The following is a 26,208-nucleotide window of genomic DNA, read 5'->3' as shown; positions in this document are numbered from 1 at the left end:
GCAAAGTGCAAAGTGCCATGTGCAAACAGCCACGTGCAAACACGTGCAAAGTGTAAACACGTGCAAAGGTCAAAGTGCCACGTGCAAACATGTGCAAAGTGCAAACACGTGCAAAGTGAAACGTGCAAAGTCCCACGTGCAAACACGAGCAAAATGCCATGTGCAAAGTGCCACGTGCAAACACGTGCAAAGTGCCACGTGCAAAGTGGCACTTTGCACGTGTTTGCACGTGGCATTTTGCACCTGGCACTTTGCACATGGCACTTTGCACGTGGCACTTCACACTTCGCTGTCTGGAACCTAGGCCTGATGTTAATTGACAGCCATTTTTTTTTGGGGGGGGGGGGGGGGTTTAAGTCCCAATATCATCAATTAGTGTTCCCCTTAGCAAAATAATGATGCTACATGCCTCACAAAGTGCAAAGTACCACATGCAAAGTGACACGTGCAAAGTGCACACACGTGCAAAGTGCAAACACGTGCAAAGTGCCACTTTGCACGTGTTTGCACGTGGCACTTTGCATGTGGCACTTTGCACGTGTTTGCACGTGGCACTTTGCACATGGCACTTTGCACGTTGGACTTTGGACACTATGGCCTCGATTCATAAAAGTGTGGTCGGGAAAGTAAATCCGTGCGGGAAAACACCGCTTTCGGTATTTCAGTCTTCTGTGTGGCGATTCATGAAAATGTTGCCAGCTGCGATCGCAGTGCTGAGATTTCCTGCTGTAGGCTGGCGGAAACAGAGAAGCTGGCAGAGCCGCTCTGTGCGCTGCTCTCTCTGCTGCTGCTTGGGAGGTCTGTCCCATTCAGTTACATGTAATCCGCATGGTTATCGCTACATCCAAGCAAGCGGTATTTCCCGTCCGCATACCGCTTGCTCTAATCTTTATGAATGGACATTTTGTTACATTTGTTAAGATAATCACCGCACAAGCCGGTGATTTATTGCTCTGCTCGGGAATGTCAGCTTTTCATGCGGAAACAGCCTTTATGAATACACATTTTGCTAAGTGGTCGGTAAAGTCAGCTGTTTTCAGCATTTCCGTATGCGGGAATGCTTTATGAATTGAGGCCAATGTGGGCTGCACGACCGCTGTCTGGAACCTAGGCCTGATAATTGACAGCCATTTTTTTTTTTGGGGGGGGGGGGGGAGATTTTAGGTCCCAATATCATCAATTAGCGTTCCCCTTTGCAAAATAATGATGCTACATGCCTCACTGACCCTTAAAAAACGTTTTAAAGCTTTATAAATGAAGGAACTATAAGGGTGCACTAAATGGGAAGGTCACTCCTAATAGAAGTACTATAATTAAACACACCTTAATGGGGCGACTAAAAGGGCACTAATTAAATCAGTATACACATCAGGTGTTGGGTGCTTGTTCCTGTTGAGAATCTTCAGACACTCCCTTCCCCCATCTATGCTGCTGCTCCTCCCCAGCCTGAGTGACAGGAGACAAGCCTTATGGGTTTTATATATGGATGCCTTTATTACATTCTCTGCAATAAAAGTAAAAGCTTACAACTTATATCTGAAGTGTCCATATAATCATCTAAATAACATTTCATGTACAAAGTGATTAGCATTGCTTGCTGTCTTACAGTCAACATCTACTGTATTATATGCCTACTTATTTACTGTATTTATGTTACTTAATAGTCTAAGAAGAAAAAAAAACAGAAATCAGGCAGATTTTATGGAGCGCCTCCTGCTGGTGTGACTGGTGAGTTGTGTAAGCAGAAGTCTCCTCACTTTACTGCTGTAGCATACAGGCCTCTAACATTACAAGAGCCAAGTCTCCTGACTCTGTGTGTGATGTGGTAAAGAATAGGAAACCAAGTGCAGTCACATGATAAGGTGGGCGAGGCCACCTGAGAGTTTTCAGCAACAGTTAAATGTCAGATGGGGCAGAGCCAGGAATGATGTCACAGAGATGTCACCACTGGAGTTCCCAAGAGATAAAAGAAGTCAGCAAATCCCTCTACCCATCACCTATAGCTTCTGGGCGGAGCAATCTCTTAGAGGCTCCTCCCCATCATCCGGTTTTCTAGTGACAGAAGAGGTCAGCCTGTGAAATATCACTCCAGAAATACAGATATACATTTTGCACTCACTTCCTGTGCAGGAAAGGCAGCTCAGATTGGAAAATAAATTCATTTTTCTTTTTAGAAAGTCCACAGAGCCAAAATCACAACAGACCCAGATGTGTCTGAAAATCCCTTCCCACACCCAGAACATGAAAAAAGCCATGGGCTTGATTCACAAAGCGGTGCTAACCTACTTAGCACGTCTAAAGTCTTTAGGCGTGATATCCAGGGTGCTAAGTAGGTTAGCACCGGTTTTCTCAATCAGATCGCGTGCTAAGTACCGCGCACAAAGTTTTGCGTGCGCGCAAAGTCCTATGCGCTCGCTAAGTCCCATAGGCTTTAATGGGCACTTCGTGTGGAGCGCCCTGCGCTCTGTGCAGTGCGCGCATAAAGTTTTGCGTGCGAAAACCTCGTTTATACGTGCTAAGGGGGTTTTCACAGGCGTGCTAACAGTTAGCACCGCTTTGTGAATCAAGCCCCATATGTTTGTGTGACATGCCTCATGCCGGATAATGTGCCACCTGTGATTAAAGTTTTATCCACACTAGGAACATGAAAAAAGACGATCGCCTGTGTGACATTTCTGGTAACTACAGAGATGTTGTTTCCAAGTATAAGTTTTTCCACAGGCTAAGCATAATACATAAAGACACTATCCTCTATGACATCTCAGGTGAGAGCAAAGATCTTTTTTCAAAATAGAAATATTTCCCACAAAAGAAAAACGTGGCTTACTCATGAAGTTTCTGGTGTTTAACAAGTGTTTCTTTACTAACAAAATGTTTCTCACATTGTAAGCATAGAAAAGGACCTTCGCCTATGTGACTTTTACGGTGTTGAAGAAGGCTTGCTTTCTGATTGAAAGTTTTCCCACACTCTGAGCATGAGAAATCATACACACCAGTGTGTCTTTTCATGTGTTTAAGAAGACTTCTATTTTCGGTGAAGCGATTCCCACATTCTGAACAAAAAAAAGGACGCAGACCGATGTGTCTTCTTATGTGTTTAAGGAGAGATCCGTTGTCAATGAAACATTTCCCACACTCTGAGCATGGATAAGGCTTCTCGCCTGTGTGAGTTTTTAGGTGTCTAAGAAGGTGACTTTTTGCTGCAAATCTCTTTCCACACTCCGAACATAGAAAAGGTTTCAGACCAGTGTGACTTGCCTGATGTCTAATAAGGTGACTCTTCTGTGAGTAGTCTTTTCCACACTCTGAACATGAATAAGGCCTCTCTCCAGTATGAGTTCTGAGGTGTGCAATAAGGCCACGCTTATCTAAAAATCCCTTCCCACACTCAGAACATATGAAAGGGCGCTCACCAGTGTGACATTTCTGGTGGGAACAAAGATCTCCTTCGTAATGAAAGCTTTTCTCACACTCTGAACATGAAAAAGGTCGCTCACTTTTGTGAATTTTCTGGTGTTTAACAAAGCTTCCTTCATTAGCAAAATGTTTGTCACAGTGTAAGCATGACAAAGGATGCTTACCTGTGTGAGTTTTCTGATGCTGAAGAAGATCTTTATTCTCACTGAAACCTTTCCCACACTCTGAACATGAATAAGGATGCCACTCTATGTGTGTTTTAAGATGTAGAGTAAGAGCAGATTTCCTACTAAAACGTTCACCACATTCAGAACATGATAATCTTTTACGAGTTCCACACCCATCAGCACTTGTGTTACTGGCAGAGTCCTCAGCAATAGATGGAGCTTTTACAGAATGTGATTGGTCAGGATCAGAGGGTGACCCATCTGCACTGTGATCTCTATAATGTGTATTTCCAGTGATTGGAGAACATTGTGTGATGCCATCATCTTCTGTAGCGCCATCTGGAGGTGGAATAGGATGGACCTCCGAGGGGTTCCTCACATCATTTCTATCTGTTTGGGGAACAAATATAAAACAATGTTTATAGTTCCTGCTTTGTAGTTGGGAATCCTGTATGCTGCTCTAGTAGGCAGAAGTGTCACAAAACTCCAGCATAGATTTGGCAGCAGAACAAATTGAAAACATGAAATGAAAATATATGATGTGATGTAACATGATAAGATACATATGTATTTAAAGTTTCAAGCCTCCTTTACACTAGACTTAAAGGACAACTGTAACGATCGGTGTCAGCACACAGAGGATCTCTGACTATTGGTGATCTGCAGTACCACCAATAATACAGACGCTATACCCGATTATGTGTGATCTGCAGAATCACCAATAATACCAGTATAGCTTCTCACAGGACACCTAATGTGGTAAAGTGTTTGGTGCAACAGTAAGAAAGGTTATCTCCCGAGGAGCGGGAGATACAGACACTACTGCAGTCAAGGATTCCCTGATGGATTGGGAATCAGACTGTACTGCAGCCAGTGGACTCCTATGCGGTAGAGCCCCCTGACTGAACTGCAAGAAGGACTTCCTGAGGAGCAGGAAGCCCTTGCAGCTAATTGACACCTGGAGGGTTAGTGTCACTAGTAGTACAGTAAGACTGATCACTCGAGGGATGAGTGACAGCCAGAAGGGTCAGACAGGCCAGGTCGGCAACACACGAGCAGATAAGGTACAGAGACAGAAGGCTGATTCGGTAACCAGGTACAGGCAAGGTTGGCAACTGGTAGACAGATGGGCGGAGGTACCGAATCAGACAGCAAGAGAGAGGTCAACAGAGCCAGAGTTCATAACAAATATCAATAAGCACAAGCCTAGTCTGAGGTCCTTGGTCTCGACACCCGGGAACTAGTCTGAAGTATAACAGTATCCTATGCTAGGGTGTGAGGTCCTTGGTCTCAACACCCGGGGAACTGATCTAAAGTATAACACAGTAACGACACAGTAATTCTATTCTTGGGTGTGAGGTCCTTTGTCTCAACACCCCGGAACTGGTCTAAAGTATAACACAGTAATCCTATTCTTGGGTGTGAGATCCTTGGTCTCAACACCCCGGAACTGGTCTAAAGTATAACACAGTAATGACACAGTAATCCTATACTTGGGTGTGAGGTCCTTGGTCTCAACACAGTAAACTTCAAGAGCGGAATCTGGCTAAGTGTGAGTTCCCAGTTCCAACTGGTTCTAACACACTGTAGCATCTGACTGAGGTCTGAGTGCTCACACGTTAGTATTCGCAACGGCAGACAACCGGCAACTGCCAACCAAGTACTATATATACTCACGGCGCTCCGCAGCGCCGCCCCAGCCACTCAGCCAATCAGAAGTCCCGCCGGGATCAGCTGATCTGCCTGATCAGCGGATACCCCTCCTGCTGGCATAAAGGTCCTGTCTTCTGGCGCGCGCACGCGCGTAGCTCCCCATCTGTGTGCACTAGAAGGCCCAGACAAACTAGACACATGTTGCTGCGCGGAAACCGCCGGCCTGAACGCGGGGATAGCCGCCCTGCCGCTAGACCGCGTGGCGGCACCTCCGCTATTCATTACAACAACTGAGTAAGACGGACACGGAGGCTGCCATATTTATTTTCTTCTAACCGATACCAGATACCCGACTCTCTTGCTGATCCTCTGCATCTAATACTTTTAGCCACAGCCCCTGAACAAGCATGCAGCAGATCAGTTGTTTCCGACATTATTGTCAGATCTAACAAGATTAGCTGCATGCTTGTTTCTGGTGTCACTACTGCAGCCAAATAGATTAGCAGGGATGCCAGGCAACTGATATTGTTTAAAAGGAAATAAATATGCTCCTCACTTCAGTTGTCCTTTAAGCAAGCCATATACTATTCGATTTGACTTCCAATATACAGTCATTAATCATTGAATTCCCTGGACGATTGACTGATTTGATTGTAATGTCAGACACGATCATTCAGGCTCACTAACGTAAGGAAAACTGCTATGCTATTCAATCAGATTAATTGTTTGTGGATCAATTCCCTCAATCTGATTGGATTGGTTAGTAGCATCCCTTCCCTTAGTGGGCCCTAACAACTGACTCCTAGCGATATTATAATCAAATCAGATGATTGATCATTCAGACAATTTTATTGTTTATGGCCACCTTAAGACTGTAAGTGATGAATAGGGAAGTTAGGAATGTATAACATAAGTGGAGACTAGAGGTAATAATTTGGAATAATAGATGATGGAGATAGAGGAGGTAGAAGGAGAGTTGGTAGAAACAGAAGTGGTGGAAGAAGAGACAGGAGAGCTGGAAGAAGGAAAGTTGGTGGAGACAGTGGTGGTAGGAGTTGGTGGAGACAGACTGGTGTGGTAGGAGAGCTGGTGGAGACATAGGTGGTAGGAGGACAGTTGGTGGTGATACAGGTGGTAGAAAGAGACCTGGTGGAGACATATGTGGTAAAGGGAGAACTGGTGGAGACAGAGGTGGTGGAAAGAAAGTTGGTAGAGACAGAGGTGGTAGAAGAAAAACTGGTGGAGACAGAGGAGGTAGGAGTGCTGATGGAGAAAGTAAAAAGAGAGCTGGTGGAGACAGATAAAGTATAAAGAGAGCCGGTGGAGACAGATGTGATAGAAGGAGAGTTGGTAAAGACCAAAGTGGTAGAGGGAGAGTTGGTGGAGACAGAGGTGGTAGAAGGAGAGTTGGTACACAGAGAGGTGGTAGAAGGAGAGTTGGTCAATACAGAGGTGGTAGAAGGAGAGTTAGTGGAGACAGCGGTGGTAGAAGAAGAGCTAGTGGCGGCAGGAGTGGTCGAACGAGCTGCTGAAGTCAGGAGGTGGTAGAAGGAGACTTGGTAAAGAACAAGGTGGTAGAGGGAGAGTTGGTGGAGGTAGAGATGGTGGACACAGAGGTGGTAAAAAAAAAGAGTTGCTTGAGAACTTGTGGAAGAGGGAGAGTTGGTGGAGATACAAGTGCTAGAAAGAGAGGTGGTGGAGACAGAGGTGGTAGGGGAGCGGGTAGAGACAAGTGGTAGAAGGAGAGCTGGTGGAGACAGGGTTGGCAGAAGTAGAGTTAGTAGAGACAGAGACATAAAGGTGGAGACATAGGTAGGAGGAGAGATGGGGTAACAAAGGTGGTGGAGAGAGATCTTGTCGAGACACAAGTAGCAGAAGTAGAGATGGTGAAGACAAACATTGTAGGAGAGATGGTGGAGACAGAGGTGGTAGCAGGAGACATGGGGGAAACAGGTGGTAAACAGAGAAGTGGTGATTGAGGTACAAGAGATGTAATCTCTAAAAGGCATAGATGAAAGGGGCGGCGATAGAGGTGGGAATGTTGTAGTATGTAGAAAGCTGAGGGGGGGGAGGAGTATAGATAAACAGATGGTAAATGGTGAGGATGGAGAAAGTGAATCGGAAAGCAAAGTAGCAGAGAGAGTTATGTACAGAAATATGGATCCCCTTTCACAGTAATGTTGGATCTACTTTTGCATCCAGCTGGCAGCCGGAGAGATATTGGTGTTGAGCTTCTGATGGACCCGTGTCCTCTGTAGCCACATGCTGCACACATGCTACACAGGTTTCTGCACCTTCATGTAAAGTAATCATGGCTTCCTAAAAATACAAAACACCTTCTAGGCTGGTCTGGAGACAGTGGACTGTATGGGAATCACTATGCTACAGAGCACACAGGAGCGCTGCTGGTCATGTGACACTGCAGATAGCATGTGAGGGTGTAATACACATGTGGGTGGTCCTTACTAAACTCTTATGAACATGTTGTATCTCACATGGCAGTGGTGAGTGCAGCAGAGGGAAGTGTGACTGTCTGTGGGATGAAGGGAGGGAGAGGATGAGAAGTGGGGAGACGGATGTTGTGTTCTCCCCGGCATTCTGACTTGCCTGATCCCAGCATGCTTTGTACAGCGTACCCATTTGTGATCCCACTTGTATGGTACAAAGGAAAAACACATCCGCATCTACTGACCTTCATGGTACAAAAACAGGAGACAATATTCCAGCTAAATAACTATATCATGATTTGGCCACAATCTGCTGCAAATTATGCTCATCTACCAAACCAGACTAAAGGATAATTCATACTAATGACGAGCAGCTTATAACTAATGAGGGATGGAGAGGATCTCAGTGTCAGCATAGAATAGGTCAGGTAAGGTTATTTCCTCACCTGAAACTGGCATTCCTAATTCACTGGTCACCATCATGTCCCCCTCCTCCACACACTGCCGGCCACCCGTCACTTCTGTCTCCTCTTCTTCTTCTTCTTTAATCTCATGTTTCATATCAGTCAGTTCTTCAGCCTAAACCCACAAAATCATAGAAGAAAATACATTTCACACATTAGAATCAATGCATTGAGACTCTATAGTAGATAATCATTTCAGAGATTTGAAACACACAAGTTGTAAACCATCAGATCCACCTACCTGATATTGCAGCGCATAGCTGTGATCTTCCTGTGCACAATCCTGGGAATAAAGAGAACCTGTGCTTCTCTCTGGTGGGATTGTGTGGGTGGATGATTCAATCTTATAGTTACTACAGAGATCTTTGTGTCCTCCCGAGGGCTCCGCCTCCTCCATCACACTGTCTGTTCCCTCCTCCTCTTTCACATCTTCCTTACCAGCAATGCTTACATTGTTCTGCATTCCATTCTGATTATATAATAAAGGTATTAATACCAATATAAAAAATTGAATTTTGTTTGTAGTCTTTGATTAATTTTTTACCTGATAATGGTGAGGGATGGTGTGATCTTCCTGTGTGCAACCCGGGGAATAAAGAGGACCTGTACATCTCTCTGGTGGGTATCTGTTATAGCATCCATCTGTAGGAAACACACACTGAATACATTTAGCATAATTTACAAACATTTCCATGCAACTGCAGCGAGGATAGCAGAAGGGAATCAGAAAACCTGGGCTTAGCTCTTCCTCATTTGTTGGTGCTATGATGTTATACTGAGGAATGGAGATGGGCCTTTCATAAGGTGTACAGTATCGCCTCCTCATTTGTTGGTGCTATGATGTTATACTGAGGAATGGAGATGGGCCTTTCATATGGTGTACAGTATCTCCTCATGTGTTGGTACTATGATGTTATACTGAGCAATGGAGATGGGCCTTTCATACGGTGTACAGTATCTCCTCCTCATTTGTTGGTGTTATGATGTTATACTGAGGAATGGAGATGGACCTTTCATATGGTGTACAGTATCTCCTCCCCATTTGTTGGTGCTATGATGTTATACTGAGGAATGGAGATGGGCCTTTCATACGGTGTACAGTATCTCCACCTCATTTGTTGGTGTTATGATGTTATACTGAGGAATGGAGATGGGCCTTTCATATGGTGTACAGTATATCCTCCTCATGTGTTGGTACTATGATGTTATACTGAGGAATGGAGATGGGCCTTTCATACGGTGTACAGTATCTCCTCATTTGCTGGTAATATGATGCTACACTGAAGAATGGAGATTGGCCTTTCATATGGTGTACAATATCTCCTCTTCATTTTTTGGTGCTATGATGTTATACTGAGGAATGGAGATAGGCCTTTCATATGGTGTACAGTACCTCCTCCTCATTTGTTGGTGCTATGATGTTACACTGAGGAATGGAGATGGGCCTTTCATATGGTGTACAGTATCTCCTCATGTGTTGGTACTATGATGTTATACTGAGGAATGGAGATGGACCTTTCATATGGTGTACAGTATCTCCTCCTCATTTGTTGGTAATATAATGTTATACTGAGGAATGGGGATGGGCCTTTCACATGGTGTACAGTATCTCTTCCTCATTTGTTGGTGCTATATTATACTGAGGAATGGAGATGGGCCTTTCATATGGTGTACAGTATCCCCCCCTCATTTGTTGGTAATATGATGTTATACTGAGGAATGGGGATGGGCCTTTCATATGGTGTACAGTATCTCCTCCTCATTTGTTGGTACTATAATGTTATACTGAGGAATGGAGATTGACCTTTCATATGGTGTACAGTGTCTCCTCCTCATTTGTTGGTACTATGATGTTATACTGAGGAATGGAGATGGGCCTTTCATATGGTGTACAGTATCCCCTCCTCATTTGTTGGTAATATGATGTTAAACTGAGGAATGGAGATGGACCTTTCATATGGTGTACAGTATCTCCTCCTCATTTGTTGGTAATATGATGTTAAACTGAGGAATGGAGATAGACCTTTCATATGGTGTACAGTATCTCCTCCTCATTTGTTGGTAATATGATGTTAAACTGAGGAATGGAGATGGGCCTTTCATATGGTGTACAGTATCTCCTCCTCATTTCTTGGTATCAACTTTAGTGTGAGGTTCGTTTCATATATTTGTTTAAAGTGACACTGAAAATAAAACGTATGATATAATGAATTGTAGGAGTAGTACAGATAATTAATAGAACATTAGTAGCAAAGAATTTCCAGTTATATAGCTTTTTATAACATTGCTCCATTCTCTAATATTTGCAGTTTACAAACTACACTCTGTATTTTACACTATGAAACAGAGCAGAAATAATGACCCTTTGAACTTCTTGGCAGTAAAATCTAATCTGAAGTTGTCTTTCATTGTTTCTTTGATGTATAAGTGCTTCAGAAAATAGCATTGCTCTCTGACTAAATTAGTTGGAGAGCTTGGAGAAGCTATTTTGCATAGATAACAAATGAAGTTATGAGACTTATACCAATGGTACTAAAGTTCTATTTCTTAGCTGTACTACACATACAATTCGTTATATAATAAGTTTATTTTCACACCAGATTCCCTTTAAATTAGGAGCCCCCAGATGTTCAGTTACATTTAATTTCAAATGTAAGGAGACAAAAGATAGAGACGGGAGCCCCCAATAGTGTATTATTGGTGATGACTGATGGTGTAATTAGCAAATAAGAGATATACTCACAAACATGGGTTGCCGAAAACCAGGCAACCACTAAAAGTGCATATGGGGATATTAGACCTGTCCCCACTCAAGTTAAGAAGTCGCTCTCTGTAGCAGGAAAAAAGAGGGGGTGTACACACCCATCCACCAGGTGGATAGCACCTGTTAGTCTTACCGGTAACGGTGTTTCTGTTCAGCAGCCGGGACACCCTCTGGAAGGTATGGCTCCGCCCAACCTCTAGGAAACACAACCAAAAAGTATAAAAAGCTCCCGCCCCCCTTCATCTCCAGTGTATATAAAGAAAAAACCGACCGGAACACCAGAAAAAAAGGAGAAGCGAAGCACCTCCTAGTGACCCTTGGAAAGGAAAGAGTAGGTATAAGAAAGTGCGACAGAAAAAGGGGTGGGCAGTAGACGGTGTCCCGGCTGCTGAACAGAAACACCGTTACCGGTAAGACTAACAGGTGCTTTCTCCCATTCATCAGCCGGGACACCCTCTGGAAGGATACACAAGAAAACACCCACCTAGGGAGGGACCACAGACTGAAGCACTTTCCTGCCAAACGACAGATCCTGTTGAGACAGGACATCCACTCTATAATGTTTGACAAAAGTGGAAGGATTTGACCAAGTTGCCGCTTGACATATTTGCTGGATTGTGGCTCCCGCTCTCTCTGCCCAGGAGGTCGACATGGACCGAGTTGAATGTGCCTTGATAGTGGAGTGGTGGTGGAGTGGAGTCTGATATCTCATAAGCTAGAGCGATAACCTGACAAATCCACATGGCGATAGTCTGTCTAGAAGCCTGCTGCCCCCTATTCTGTCCCATAAACAACACAAATAAATGTGAAGACTTTCTAAATTCTCTAGTTCTTGAGAGGTAAGTTAAAAGAGCTCTCCTAACATCTAAACAGTGGAATTCCTGTTCTCTGGCACAGGAAGGATTATCACAAAACGAGGAAATCACTAGATTCTGTGATCTATGAAAGTCTGAAGAAATCTTTGGTAAATAATTCGGATCAAGACGTAAAACGATCTTATCCGGGAAAATAGTAAGGAAAGGATCCTTAATCGATAGGGCCTGAAGATCCCCTAGCCTTCTGGCCGTAGTAATGGCTATGAGAAAGGCCACTTTGAATGTTAACAGCTTTAAGTCAATTTCATCAATAGGCTCGAATGGGGCCTTGGATAATACTCCTAAGACTAGCGATAAATCCCACTGAGGCATAACCTTCTGCCTCAATGGGGAAGATTTGTGCACAGCCCGAAAAAAATCTTTGATTAATTTTTCCTGTGACAGAGGTCTGTCTAGTAAGATCGATAGAGCAGAGCATTGTACTTTCAGGGTGCTCAAGGCTAACTTCATCTCCACCCCACTTTGAAAGAAGTCAAGAATCGTCCCTATCTCGGATTGGACTCTTTTATTAGTAGCACACCAAGAAGTGTATACCTTCCACACCTTCCAGTAAATTTTGTGGGTAACTGGTTTCCTACATTTTAGCAAGGTATCAATAGCCTTGTCCGAAACCCCTTTGCTCCTTAAAATTAGCCTCTCAGGGTCCATGCCGCCAGCTTGAACAACTCCGGTTTGGGATGTAAGATAGGACCCTGCCGAAGAAGGTCCCGCCTGACAGGGAGACACAGATACGGTTGAATGGAGAGACTCAGAATTGTGGAAAACCAAGGTCTCTTGGGCCACACTGGCGCTATGAGAATTAGCTTTACGCCTTCTCTTCGCACCTTCGCTAGAACCTGGGGTAAAAGTCTGAGAGGCGGATACGCATAACCTAGATTGAAGGTCCAGGGCAGAGAGAGAGCGTCCAACCCCAGAGAACTCCTGCTGTTGTGAAGGGAAAAAAACTGAGGAATCTTTGCGTTTGCTGGAGACGCAAAGAGATCGATTTCCGGGACTCCTAGAATTTCCGTGACCCAAAGAAAAACCTCCTGATTTAGTTCCCACTCGGAGTGGTCGAGAATTTGGCGGCTTAAAAAGTCCGCTTCCGTGTTGAGAAAACCCTTTACATGGACCGCCTGCAAAGAAAGCAGGTTCTGTTCTGCCGCCTGAAAAATGTCCGACGCCAGGAGGGAGAGACTCCGAGATCTGGTGCCCCCCTGTTTGTTGATATATGCCACCGTGGAGATGTTGTCTGACAAGACAAGCACATGATAACCCTGAATTCTGTCCCGAAATGCCAACAGGGCTTCCTTTACAGCCAAGAGTTCCCGGTAGTTGGACGATCTCTCTGCAATTGTGGAAGGCCACTTCCCCTGTGAATAAAGACCCATGAGAGTGGCCCCCCAACCCCAAGCACTGGCATCGGTATAGATTCGTAGAGGGTCCTCCTGTCTCCAGACTCTGCCCTCTTCCAAGTTGCGGGACTGAAGCCACCAGTGAAGAGTCGTTTTTACTTGAAGTGAAATGGGAACCTCCAAATCTAAAGATTCTTTGGTCTTGTCCCAATTTACCAGTAACCAATTCTGGAGGACCCGCGAATGGGACTGGGCCCAATTCACCGCCGGAATGGCGGCTGTCATTAACCCCATAATTCGCATGATCTCCCGAATTGCTACTTGATGAGACAAGAGAAGCTTTCTGACTCCTGTCTGCAATCTGTCCACCTTTTGAGGAGTCAGAAAAATTCTTTGTCGAATGGAGTCGATCGCATAACCCAAGAAAATGATGGTCTGAGTGGGATTCAAGTTCGATTTCTTGTAATTCAGGATCCAACCCAACTGGGATAGAGTCTGAATCACCAAATCCCTGTGTTGTATGAGGACCGCCTCTGTCTTGGCAAAAATAAGTAGGTCGTCGAGATAGGGGACAATACTTATCCCCTGGCTCCGCAACAGTCTCATTGGTTCTGCAAGCACCTTCGTGAAGATGCGAGGGGCCGTAGAAATCCCGAAAGGGAGAGCCTGAAACTGAAAATGACATATTTGATCCGGCATTCGCACCGCGAATCTCAGATACTTCTGATGGGATTTTGCAATAGGGATGTGAAGATATGCGTCTTGGAGGTCTATTGATACAAAATATTCCTCCCCTTGCAAAAGGGCCCTGACTGAGTGGATGTTGTCCATCCTGAATTTTTTGTAAATTAAATAAGGGTTCAGTGTCTTTAAATTGAGGATGAATCTGAACTCCCCGTTGGTTTTGGTCACCAAAAAAATGTGGGAGTAATAACCCCGAAACTGCTTCGCTCGAGGCACCGGTATTATTACCTCCCTTGAAATTAAACTCTGAATTTCCAGCGCAAGGCCCCTGGCCTTGGCCGGATCCCTGGGAAACTTGTTTATAAACTTCCTGGGGGGAGGAAGAACTGAAAATTGTGGACGATACCCGTCCTTTATTATACTCAAAATAAAGGGATCTGGACTGATGGCTTCCCATTGGGACGAAAAATAAAGAAGCCTCCCCCCGACTGGTAGAGCGTCATTTATTTTCTTTGGGGCGACCAGGTCTGGCGAGGGCAAACCCCCCCCCCCCCCCCCCCCCCCCCCATCCTCTGCCGGTGGGAAAGGACTACTTTTTTTGCTGTGCTGGCTGCCTGGGTTTTCCCGCGGATGGCCTGTTAAATAACCCTGATTTGTTTACTTTAAACGTTCTGCGTTTATTTGGAAATTGCTTCCCCTTCTCAGCTGAACGCGAGAGTACATTCTCCAACTCTTTGCCAAACAAAAGATTCCCCTCAAAGGGAATAGTACATAATCTATTTTTAGATGTCAAATCCCCATCCCAGGTTTTGAGCCAGAGAGCCCTTCTCGCTGCATTAATCAAAGCCGTGGTGCGCGCGGAGATTCTAACGATTTCTACCGCGGCGTCAGCTAAAAAGGCTACCGACTTCAAAACCGTAGGCAAGGACTTGATATAATTACTCAAATCGGAGCCTGATTTGACATGATCAATTAAATTATCCATCCATATTCTTAGGTTACGGGAAATGCATGTAGATGCCACGCTCGGTAAGAAGGCAAAGGCTGCCGATTCCCAAGCCTTCTTTAAGGATAATTCAATTCTCTTATCCATCGCCTCCTTCAATACCCCCACATCTTCAAAAGACAAATCAGTATTTTTAGAGTGCTTTGAGAGGGCTGCATCTAATTTAGGACATTTAATAAATTGATCTATGTCTGACGGAGCAAAGGGAAATTTCTTTTTTGCAGACTTAGGGATGAATAATTTTCGTTCAGGTTCCTGCCATTGCGAATTAATGATCTCTTTCAAAGATTGGTGGAAAGGAAAAACTCTGTTGGTTTTTTGCGCAAGACCGGAATAAACCTGATCCTGTGCCGAAAGTGCCTCCTGAATCTCAGGATTTTGCTCTGTGGCATATACTGCCTTGAGTAATTCATCTGTCTCTTCAGTACTGAATAAAAATCTAGCAGCTTTTTTCAAATCTACATCCGATTCCTCCTCAGATATGATACTTTCCCCCTCCTCTCTGTCGGAGAAATTCTCTCTCCCTTCTAAATCTTCCTCCTCTCCTAATGCATCAGAGTTTAAAGGTAATTGAGGGAGAGGGTCCCCTAAATTGGGAGCAGGTACCTGAGACCCCCCCGAATGAGAAGGAGCTGATGATGGTCCTGCTACTGCTACATCCTGCGGTAAAAGAGATTCTTTAAATTTACCTAATGTCTCATTAATGTCCTTCTTTACAGATTTAAGTACATTTTTAAAAATTGCTGAAGATTCTGAGGCTATAACAGCGTCAATGCAGGACTGACATAAGGATTTGGTATAACTAGAAGACAATCTAGCAGCACACTGACAACATTTCCTAGCTCTAGGTTTATCAGTAGCAGATTTAGACTCCACTCTTGTCTATAGAAAAAAATAAAGGGAGACAAAAGGGAAAAAACAACAGTCCCATTAATATTACATTCCTCTAAACAGAACTGTTTTGGGGAGAAGAATCTCCCACTCACCCCACCCTCAGACTGCGTCTTAGTTGATGCCGAGGTAGAGGCAGAGGATCCTGCTGCACCTGCAGCTGTTGTGCCATGGCTTGCGGTGCCCTTAGTAGTGGTAGCGGCGCCGGTGGCAGCGGCGGCGGCAGCGGCAGAAGCGCTGGCCCCTTGTTCCTCCATACTCTACGCCATGCCACGCCAAGCCGCCGCCTCATATGTGAGGAAGTACGCGTACTTCCAGTCGCCTCCTTGTGACGTCAGCGGAACTGACGTCTGCGCTCCTCCGCTATAATCTCCCATAGAGCGGCCGCGCAGGAGGAAGGCGGCGGGGAAACAGCACCTCTGATCAGCGCTTCCCCGCAATGGCAACAGCACTCCCAATCTGTCTACCTTTCGCTCCTCTTCCAACTGGACCAGGTACTGTGCCGGGCTCAACTCACCCTCTGGTGAGGAAATAACAAAACAAAATGGGAGCTGAATTTTTAGCTGTGTTCCCGGGCGGAAACACAAAAGAACTGGAGATGAAGGGGGGCGGGAGCTTTTTATACTTTTTGGTTGTGTTTCCTAGAGGTTGGGCGGAGCCATACCTTCCAGAGGGTGTCCCGGCTGATGAATGGGAGAAAACAATGTATGATAACAACAGAGGCGCCAACAGAATAAAAAAAGAACCGTATTTAAAAACAATAAAACAAGGGGGTAAGGGTGGACTTACCTCCCCAATGTTCAAACACAACCACTGTGATCAATATGCAAAAACATTTAATCTGTACTCAAAGATAAACAATCGCGATTGTTTATCTTGGAGTACAGATTAAATGTTTTTGCATATTGATCACAGTGGTTGAGTTTGAACATTGGGGAGGTAAGTCCACCCTTACCCCCTTGTTTTATTGTTTTTAAATACGGTTCTTTTTTTATTCTGTTGGCTCCTCTGTTATCATACATTTAATTTCAAATGTTTGAAAATAGCTGCTTCTCTCTTCACCAGCACTGCCTAATCTGTCTATACCCCGTAGCCTTGACTACTGCAATACCGTACTATCTGGCCTCGCGTTGAAACACATTGCACCCCTTCAATCAGTCATGAATGCAGCAGCTTTCCCACCGCTCTGCTTCCACTTCTCCCCTATGCAAAGCCCTACACTGGCTCCCTTTCTGCTTCAGGATCAGCTTCAAGGTTCTCTGCCTTACCTACAAATCTGTGCACAAGACCTTCCCAACCTACATTTCTGAGCTCATCAACAGATCAGAATCAGAATCAGAATCAATTTATTTTCGCCAAGTAAGTTTGCACCTACAAGGAATTTGTCTTGGCAGTTGCTTAACAAACACAAACAAAAACAATACAAGGACAGACAGTGTGAATATTACAAGTTAACGACATTATAAGTATAGTGGCAGTAAGCAATGTGAGAATTGTTCATTTACAGTTCTGTGCTGATCAATTCTCACATTGCTTACTGCCACTATACTTATAATGTCCTTAACTTGTAATATTCACACTGTCTGTCCTTGTATTGTTTTTGTTTGTGTTTATATGTAGATATATACCTGCTCGCCCTCTCCAGTCCTCCAACGATCTCTGCCTGACCTCCCCACGCATTTCTCAATCCCATGCACGCCTACAAGACTTATCAAGAGCCGCCTCTACCCTATGGAACTCCCTTCCACTCCACCCCAGACTCGTTTCTTCATTCAACACCTTCAAGCAAGCCCTCAGAACACATTTCTTTAAAATGGCCTACGCCACATCTACCACACTCTAACTCTCTGTCAACCACCTTTTCCACAACCCTACCTTATGTGTCCCTCCCCCACCCTTTAGATTGTAAGCCTTTGGCAACTCCCCGGCCCCCCACCCCCGGTTGTGTCCATCTTAATTATGGTACCCCAGCAATGACACCCTTCTCATGGATTAACTCAGACTTGACTGCTAGGTCTCTGTAAAATGCATTTTATACCCAGACTGCATGCATAACGTTGTGCTATTGGCGCTTTATAAATACAGGAAATAATAATAAAATACCGCGTAGTGTTATCTGACCCATTCCAATCCTCCTTATACCTAACAATTTCTTGAAGTCATCATTCAGGCCTCGATCACATATGCACTGCTGTGCGCATTTCGGCAGTGCGTATGATGTGTGACATGCAAGAACTGTAGAAGTGCATAGACAGTATGCCATCCCCATCATATGCGCAGTGCAGCAGTGCGCTACAGGCATTTTTCAGGCATTGCAGCGCTGACTCATTCACTATAGTGAATGTGATCAGCAGCACAGCGCATAGTGGTGCAGATGACGTGTGATAAAATGCATTGCGTTCCGAACACGCGGCTATCTGCTCTTAATGATGTGAACGAGGTCTTATTGATGCTCCTTCACTTCATCTAAGTAGCCCTACTCTTAATCCTTTCTCATCAAACATTAATTTTCCAGTCTCATCAATCGGTAATGTAAATCGTTTCTGAATTTTCAGTTCATTTCTTCACCTGAGCTGATGTCCAGAGAACATTCCTCTTCTTTAATTGTCCCCATCATGTCACCCTCCTCCATAGTCAGCTGAACACTCCTCACATATGTCTCTTCTTCTTCTTTACTGATCTTCATCATGTCACCCTCCTCCATACACTGCTGATCACTCCTCACATACGTCTCTTCTTCCTCTTCTTTAATTGTCCTCATCATGTCACCCTCCTCCATAGTCTGCTGATCACTCCTCACATATGTCTCTTCTTCTTCTTCTTCCCTTGTCATCATTTCACCTTCTTCCATAGTCAGCTGATCACTCCTCAGATACATCTCTTCTTCTTCCACTTTAAATGCCCCCATCATGTCACCCTCCTCTTCAGACTGCTGATCACTCCTCACATACGCCTCCTCTTCCTCTCCTTTAATTGTCCCCATCATGTCACCCTCCTCCACAGACTGCTGATCACCCCTCACATACATCTCTTCTTCTTCCTCTTTACTTGTCCTCATCATGTCACCCTCCTCCATAGTCTGCTGATCACTCCTCACATACAGTTCATCTCCTTCTTTACTTGTCCCCATCATGTTACCCTCCACTACAGACTGCTGATCACCCCTCACATACGTCTCTTCTTCTTCCTCTTTACTTGTCCTCATCATGTCACCTTCCTCCATAGAGTGCTCATCACTCCTCAGATACGTCTCTTCTTTTTCCTCTTTAATTGTCATAATTTCACCTTCTTCCCTAGTTTGATGTTCAGCCTTCATAGAAGTCTCTCCTTTCTCTTTAATATAAACTTTTAAATCGGTTGGTTCTTTACCCTGAAAAGTCAAAGGAAATAATATTTTGAGTTGTAAGTAATATTTATCTACAGTGGCTTGCAAAAGTATTCGGCCCCCTTGAAGTTTTCCACATTTTGTCACATTACTGCCACAAACATGAATCAATTTTATTGGAATTCCACATGAAAGACCAATACAAAGTGGTGTACACGTGAGAAGTGGAATGAAAGTCATACATGATTCCAAACATTTTTTACAAATCAATAACTGCAAAGTGGGGTGTGCGTAATTATTCAGCCCCCTTTGGTCTGAGTGCAGTCAGTTGCCCATAGACATTGCCTGATGAGTGCTAATGACTAAATAGAGTGCACCTGTGTGTAATCTAATGTCAGTACAAATACAGCTGCTCTGTGACGACCTCAGAGGTTGTCTAAGAGAATATTGGGAGCAACAACACCATGAAGTCCAAAGAACACACCAGATAGGTCAGGGATAAAGTTATTGAGAAATTTAAAGCAGGCTTAGGCTACAAAAAGTTTTCCAAAGCCTTGAACATCCCACTGAGCATTGTTCAAACGATCATTCAGAAATAGAAGGAGTATGGCACAGCTGTAAACCTACCAAGACAATGGCGACCACTTAAACTCACAGGCTGAACAAGGAGAACGCTGATCAGAAATGCAGTCAAGAGGCCCATGGTGACTCTGGACGAACTGCAGAGATCTACAGCTCAGGTGGGGGAATCTGTCCATAGGACAACTATTAGTCGTGCACTGCACAAAATTGGCCTTTATGGAAGAGTGGCAAGAAGAAAGCCATTGTTAACAGAAAAGCATAAGAAGTCCAGTTTGCAGTTTGCCACAAGCCATGTGGGGGACACAGCAAACATGTGGAAGTAGGTGCTCTGGTCAGATGAGACCAAAACTGAACTTTTTGGCCAAAATGCAAAACGCTATGTGTGGCGGAAAACTAACACTGCACATCACTCTGAACACACCATCCCCACTGTCAAATATGGTGGCGGCAGCATCATGCTCTGGGGGTGCTTCTCTTCAGCATGGACAGGGAAGCTGGTCAGAGTTGATGGGAAGATGATGGAGCCAAATACAGGGCAATCTTCGAAGAAAACCTCTTGGAGTCTGCAAAAGACTTGAGACTGGGGTGAAGGTTCACCTTCCAGCAGGACAACGACCCTAAACATAAAGCCAGGGCAACAATAGTTTAAAACAAAACATATCTATGTGTTAGAATGGCCCAGTCAAAGTCCAGATCTAAATCCAATCAAAAATCTGTGGCAAGATCTGAAAACTGCTGTTCACAAACGCTGTCCATCTAATCTGACTGAGCTGGAGCTGTTTTGCAAAGAAGAATGGGCAAGGATTTCAGTCTCTAGATGTGCAAAACTGGTAGAGACATACCCTAACAGACTGGCAGCTGTAATTGCAGCAAAAGGTGGTTCTACAAAGTACTGACTCAGGGGGGCTGAATAATTACGCACACCCCACTTTGCAGTTATTTATTTGTAAAAAAATGTTTGGAATCATGTATGATTTTCATTCCACTTCTAACATGTACACCACCTTGTATTGGTCTTTCACATGTAATTCCAATAAAATTGATTCATGTCTGTGGCAGTAATGTGACAAAATGTGGAAAACTTCAAGGAGGCCAAATACTTTTGCAAGCCACTGTATGATCACATGAAACATATTTTTTTACAAAATTTGAAGAGTTTCAGTCTCTCAGCTAAATCTACCTGATAATGGTGGGGGGTGGTGAGATCTTCCTGTGTATAATTCTGGGAATAAAGAGGACCGGTACATCTCTCTGGTGGGTTTCTGTTACTGGATCCATCTGTAGGAAACACACACACTGACTTAACACATTGACCTCGATTCACTAACCGGCGCTAGGAGGCCTTAACAGTTTGTGGGCGCAAACCACAGCGTTAGATGGTTTGTGCCCAAAGGACCACCCACATCGCGTGCAGCGCAGCTGGACAGTAATAGTGTGCGGTGCAACGTTAACGGTATAGCGTGCCTTCCTTAGTTACGAGCGTTGCTTACATAGCAGCGCACATACCTTTAAATGCTGGCCGCTGCTTTGAAGTATCTAGACCACGATACTTTACTAGTGTAGCCGCTAACACAGCTAGTATGTTAATTAACATAATTACTATGTTAACCACTTCAGCCCTCAGTCGTGTTTCATTTTATGCATCCGAGCAATTATCACCTCCCATTCATTAGCCTATAACTTTATCACTACTTATCACAATCAACTGCTCTATATCTTGTTTTTTTCCACCACCAATTAGGCTTTCCTTGGGTGGTACATTTTGCTAAGAGCTACTTTACTGTAAATGCATTTTAACAGGAAGAATAAGAAAAAAAAAAACAGAAAAAAAATTCATTTCTCAGTTTTTGGCCATTATAGTTTTAAAGAGACACTGAAGCGAAAAAAAAAAATTATGATATCATGAATTAGTTGTGTAGTATGGGTAATTACTAGAACATTGGTAGCAAAAAAAAAATATTCTCATATTTTTATTTTCAGTTATACAGTTGTTGTTTTTATAACATTGCATCATTCTCTAATATGTGCATTTACACATTACTCAGCATTCTAAATCATTTTATAGAACAACCAGTGAACTTTTGACCTGTCCTGAACTATTCTCTGCAAAAGAAAAACACAATAAAGCTGAGATAACCTAAACAGAAGTCAGAGCTCTCTGCGACTTTCAAAGTCGTAGAACTCAATGGCTATTTGCATAGATAACAGCTGGAGTTTCTTAAAGGAGTCATCAGGGCAAAATTAAAAAAATAAGTTCTACTTACCGGGGGCTTCCTCCAGCCCCAAGTTCTCAGCATGTCCCTTAAATGTTAAATACATAGTAACTATGTTAATTAACATAGTAGCGGCCGCGCTAGTGAAGTATGGCGGTCGTGATACTTCAAAGCAGCAGACGGCATTTAAAGGAACGCATGTTGCTATGTAAGCAATGTGCGTAACTAAGGAAGGCGCGCTACGCTGCAAGAGGGTGTGTAGTGTGCTGCATTGAATTTAGAATGCAGTGCTGTCATGAAGCTCTCTATAGCAGTGCAGCTAGTGAATCATCTCCTTGTTGTTATAATTTAAGTAGGCCTCATTTATTTGGACTGAGTTTTAGGTAAAAGGCTTGTTCGCAGAGTATACCTTTAAATAGAGGTTTTCGTGATGCAGGTAGAAGCATCTCAGTGTCTGCTTGAAGCAGATGATACAAGCAGATACTGAGAACATGTTCCTGAAGGAAGGCCTACACTGCCCCAGACAAATGGACTACAAGAACAATCAACATAGGCCATGTTTTCCAAACATAACATTCCGGCAACTAGGGCATAATATCTTATGTACTATTAATCGAGTAGGTGGGTATTATGACACCACGAGGGGTCTAAGCCAATAGTCGGGTCTGGGGGATGGCTAAGATGAGGTCATATTTAACTCTTTCCTAGTCAGTATTAAAGGGCCAGATGGGCCGGCGGAGCGCATTCTGATTCTTACTTTCATGCTCTCTATATGCTGACTGGAACCCCTAATTATTTCCTTCCTTTATGTAATCTGATATAATGTATGCTGTACATATGTAGATACTATGTTACATCTAACTAAGGAGGACCTGATTATCTTCATCAGGAAAGAAATCACACAGCTGTAACGCAAGGCAAGAATCTTCTTGGCTAAGATATGACGAACTATATCTGTATATCTGTGTAGTGAATAAACTCCTTGTATATTGAAGAAGCCTAAGAAAGTCTATCTCCTGCTTGCTGTGATGAGTCGTGTTTGCAACTCTTGCTGATGAGTTTGCTGGTGCCGGAGCAAAAGGTGATTTATAACACTTGTCTCTATTGGGAATCTAGGTGGACTCTCCTTAGTGATCTTTCCTTTACAAGAAATAAATGTCTCCTCTTACCTGGTGATGCGAGTGGCAGCTGATTCTCTATCATGGTGTCCTTATAGAGCTCCTTGTGTCCCTCCAAGAATTTCCACTCCTGCATGGAGAAACAGACAGAGAGATCCCGATACCTTATACAGTAGGAAGCGGACACACACAGTTATAGAGTTACCATACAAGCACATGCCTTGCTGTTACTGGATAATGCCCCATAATTCCCAGCACTGCTCACCTTTCCTGTCAGCAGCTCCATCATCTTGTTGATGACTTCTACAATCTTCTTCACGCTGTTTCTCTCAGATATCAGGGAGTGAGGTGGCCGCTCTGTGATAGTGGATGGTCCATGGTGATGGCTGCTGGGTATCAGTGGCTCACCAGATGTCTCCTTCACTAATTTGCAATTCTGTACAAACATATACAATAACAGTCACCATGTACATTCCCAGAATCCTCCTCACCTCTCCAGTGAGCTGTGTCTTATTAATATAGATAGGAGTGATGTCATATAACCTTCCCAGAATCCTCCTCACCTCTCCGGTCACCAGTAAAATGATCTCCAGGGTGAGATCTAATATCCTCTCAGTCATGTGACTCCAGTCCTCCATCCTCAGTGATGTGGCCATGTGATCTATTGGAAGGTCCTTTCCCTGTAGAGGGATAATAAAGAATAGGTGGACAAATCATAGATCAGGAAGCCACACACTTTTCTGCCCTGACTTGGAGATACAGAGAAGGCCCAGGTCACTATTCTGGTGACACCTATACAGGAAAAGCTTATAAAATTGTCATCTACCAAGTTTTATACCTATTTTCTGTGCTTCAGTGGCTTTGTCTCAGCCAATGTGCAGTACAGCTGAAGTTACTACTTACCTCTGAAGAAGTGGATTTCGTTCCAAAAACCACCCTTCAGGATTTGTGATATGGCTTGGAAACAATTGCCTCTTATGCATGGAGAATCATACCATGGCTTTATATCTATTTAGTCCTCTATGTATATTTATGTATATTTATTGTATGTTTAACCACTCTGGGAACCACGAGCTCTGAGACCTTAACCTTCCTGGCGGTAAGCCCGAGCTGAGCTCGGGCTATGCCGCGCAGGAAGATATCTCAGCCCCTGGTGGGGCGATTTTCTTCATTTAAAAGGATGTACGCGCAGCTAGCACTTTGCTAGCCGCGCGTACAGCTTGATCGCCGCCGCTCCCGCACGCAGCGGCGCAAGAGGGGCCCCCCCCCGCCAGAGCCCTGCGCTGCCCGGACCAATGAGTTCCGGGCAGCTCTATGGGCTGGATCGGAGGCGTCTGACGTCAGGACGTCGGCTGACGTCCATGACGTCATTCCGATCGTCGCCATGGCGAAAGGAGAAGCCAAACAGGGGAACGCGTTATATACGCGTTCCCCTGTTTGCTATTGATGCCGGCGACGATCGCACTAGAGGGACACATGCGCCCTCTAGTGGTGTTTCATGTAGCTACCACTCTGGTAGCTTTACATGAAACAAAAACAAAAAAAAAAAAAATTAAAAAAAGGATTTTTGCCTTTTTGGCAAAAACAATTAACCGCCAGGAGGGTTAATGTAAACCTGAGACAATTAAAAAAGAAAAAAAAATCATACCTGGGGCTTCCTCCAGGCCCCTTCATGCTGATCGCTCTCTCGCCCTCCTACGCCACCTGGATCTTCTGCTAGATACCTTGTAAACTCCACAAATCGGGGGCGCACTGAGCATGTGTGCTGATCTCGCGCCTTTCCCCTTGACCGTTCTGTCCCTGCTCAATACTACTGCACACGTGCAGAATGCTCCCGACCAAGGAAGCGTGACGGAGGAACGCGCACGGCTGGATTTCCCTGCACTGACTGGCCCCGACTGCCGGAATTAGTGGCCTGCTTAGCTGAAGATCCAGGGGGTGGAGTAGGCCAGCAAGGGACTGATTAGCCTGAAAAGGAACTGGAGGAAGCCCCAGATATGTATAATTTTGATATTTTTATCATCTCAGGTACACTAAGGGCCAGAGCCTTTTTTCCCCTCTGTGATCACAGGAAGCCTATAAAACTGGCTACCCACTGGCGCACAGAACTCCGCTGTCATTGGACGATTGTGGCAGGTGCGCATGGAACCGGGCTAATGAGATTTGCATCGTAGCAAAGATAAGAAGCTGCAAAAGCTGCAGATTTCAATAGCCTATGTAAGCTACAACATAAACAATAAGAATATTGCTTTCATTGTACTATATACATTTACTTCTTTGTCTTTCTACACTTTCTACAACCTACCTCTTCTGTTGGGATATTGGTGTTTACCAATAGTGATTGGATGTGTAAATAAAAAAAATAAAAAAAAAGACTCTGGGAGGAGGGCAGCTAATGAATACACAATGAGCAAGAGAAGGGAGGGGGGAAAACAAGAGTCAGGGAGGATATGATGTCAGCATTAGCTTGGCAAGATGGCCACTGCCTAGAAAAGGATTTTCTGCTTTTCCTTTGTAAAATTCACAGGAATCATTAGGTTGATAACACAATCCATCTGTTATGTAAGTAGAGGTAGTATTTATCTACTTATATATGGGTTTTTTATTTCTAGGTTAGCATGGGTGTCGCTTGTTCTTTAAAAAGATCTGGACTTCCTATCACTATCCTGGAGCGGCTGCTTTGAGAGCTGCATAACCCAGCTCAATCTGACGTCCAATTTCAACACCACCATGCGTTGCCTTAGGGGCACGTTATGCGACCATAACGTCCCCTAAAACGCAACGTCTTGGTGGGAAAATAGCCTTAAGCAAGAACATTCAATAGTGTAGATATGTCACTTTGCAAGTACCACATTGCATCTGATCAGAGAGGTTTTAGACCCTCGGAACAAAGCTTGTAGCCAATCACACTTGTTGCTGAGCATGAAGCGTTCAGAGATGGAAGTGTGACGTTTTGAACTTCTGATAACCATCATGTGCCTGTTTACCTGCAGAGCTTTTCCTACAGAAATAACATGCTTGCATGAGTTGTTTCTCTAAACTGTTTCTAGCTGAGGCATACAAAATGGAGACCAGTGAAGCACAAGATAAAGATTTAAATGTATAATTTCTTTCACACGTGTAAAATATATTATAAACATGCTGTATAAAATGAAGTTCTCTGTCATTACCTCCTCTGCTGCCAGCACCAGCAATGTCTCCAGCTTCCACTATAACTTCCTGTATGTTGCTCCCCCCCCCCCCCCCCTTTCTGGCCCTGCAGTGTGCT

At 44.2% G+C, this 26,208-nt stretch overlaps 1 protein-coding gene across 1 annotated transcript; it reads right to left on the bottom strand.

The window, feature by feature from the left end:
• Positions 1 to 1,479: 1,479 nt before the first annotated feature.
• On the bottom strand, positions 1,480 to 26,163 carry LOC137534984 (uncharacterized). The gene is made up of 10 exons (XM_068256740.1): positions 26,111 to 26,163; positions 23,504 to 23,620; positions 23,206 to 23,376; positions 22,992 to 23,070; positions 20,790 to 20,887; positions 18,271 to 19,072; positions 8,693 to 8,790; positions 8,390 to 8,617; positions 8,131 to 8,263; positions 1,480 to 3,974 (listed from the first exon to the last, which is right to left on the bottom strand). The coding sequence occupies exons 2-10, from the start codon at positions 23,594 to 23,596 to the stop codon at positions 2,824 to 2,826; spliced, it is 2,853 nt and encodes a 950-aa protein (XP_068112841.1). The 5' UTR covers positions 23,597 to 23,620; positions 26,111 to 26,163; the 3' UTR covers positions 1,480 to 2,823.
• Between the last annotated feature and the right edge of the window lie 45 nt (positions 26,164 to 26,208).

The sequence above is a fragment of the Hyperolius riggenbachi genome, chromosome 10 (assembly GCF_040937935.1).
Source record: "Hyperolius riggenbachi isolate aHypRig1 chromosome 10, aHypRig1.pri, whole genome shotgun sequence".
Lineage (NCBI taxonomy): Eukaryota > Metazoa > Chordata > Amphibia > Anura > Hyperoliidae > Hyperolius > Hyperolius riggenbachi.
Note: the sequence above shows the minus strand (reverse complement) of the source record. Positions and strands in the feature narration are given on the sequence as shown.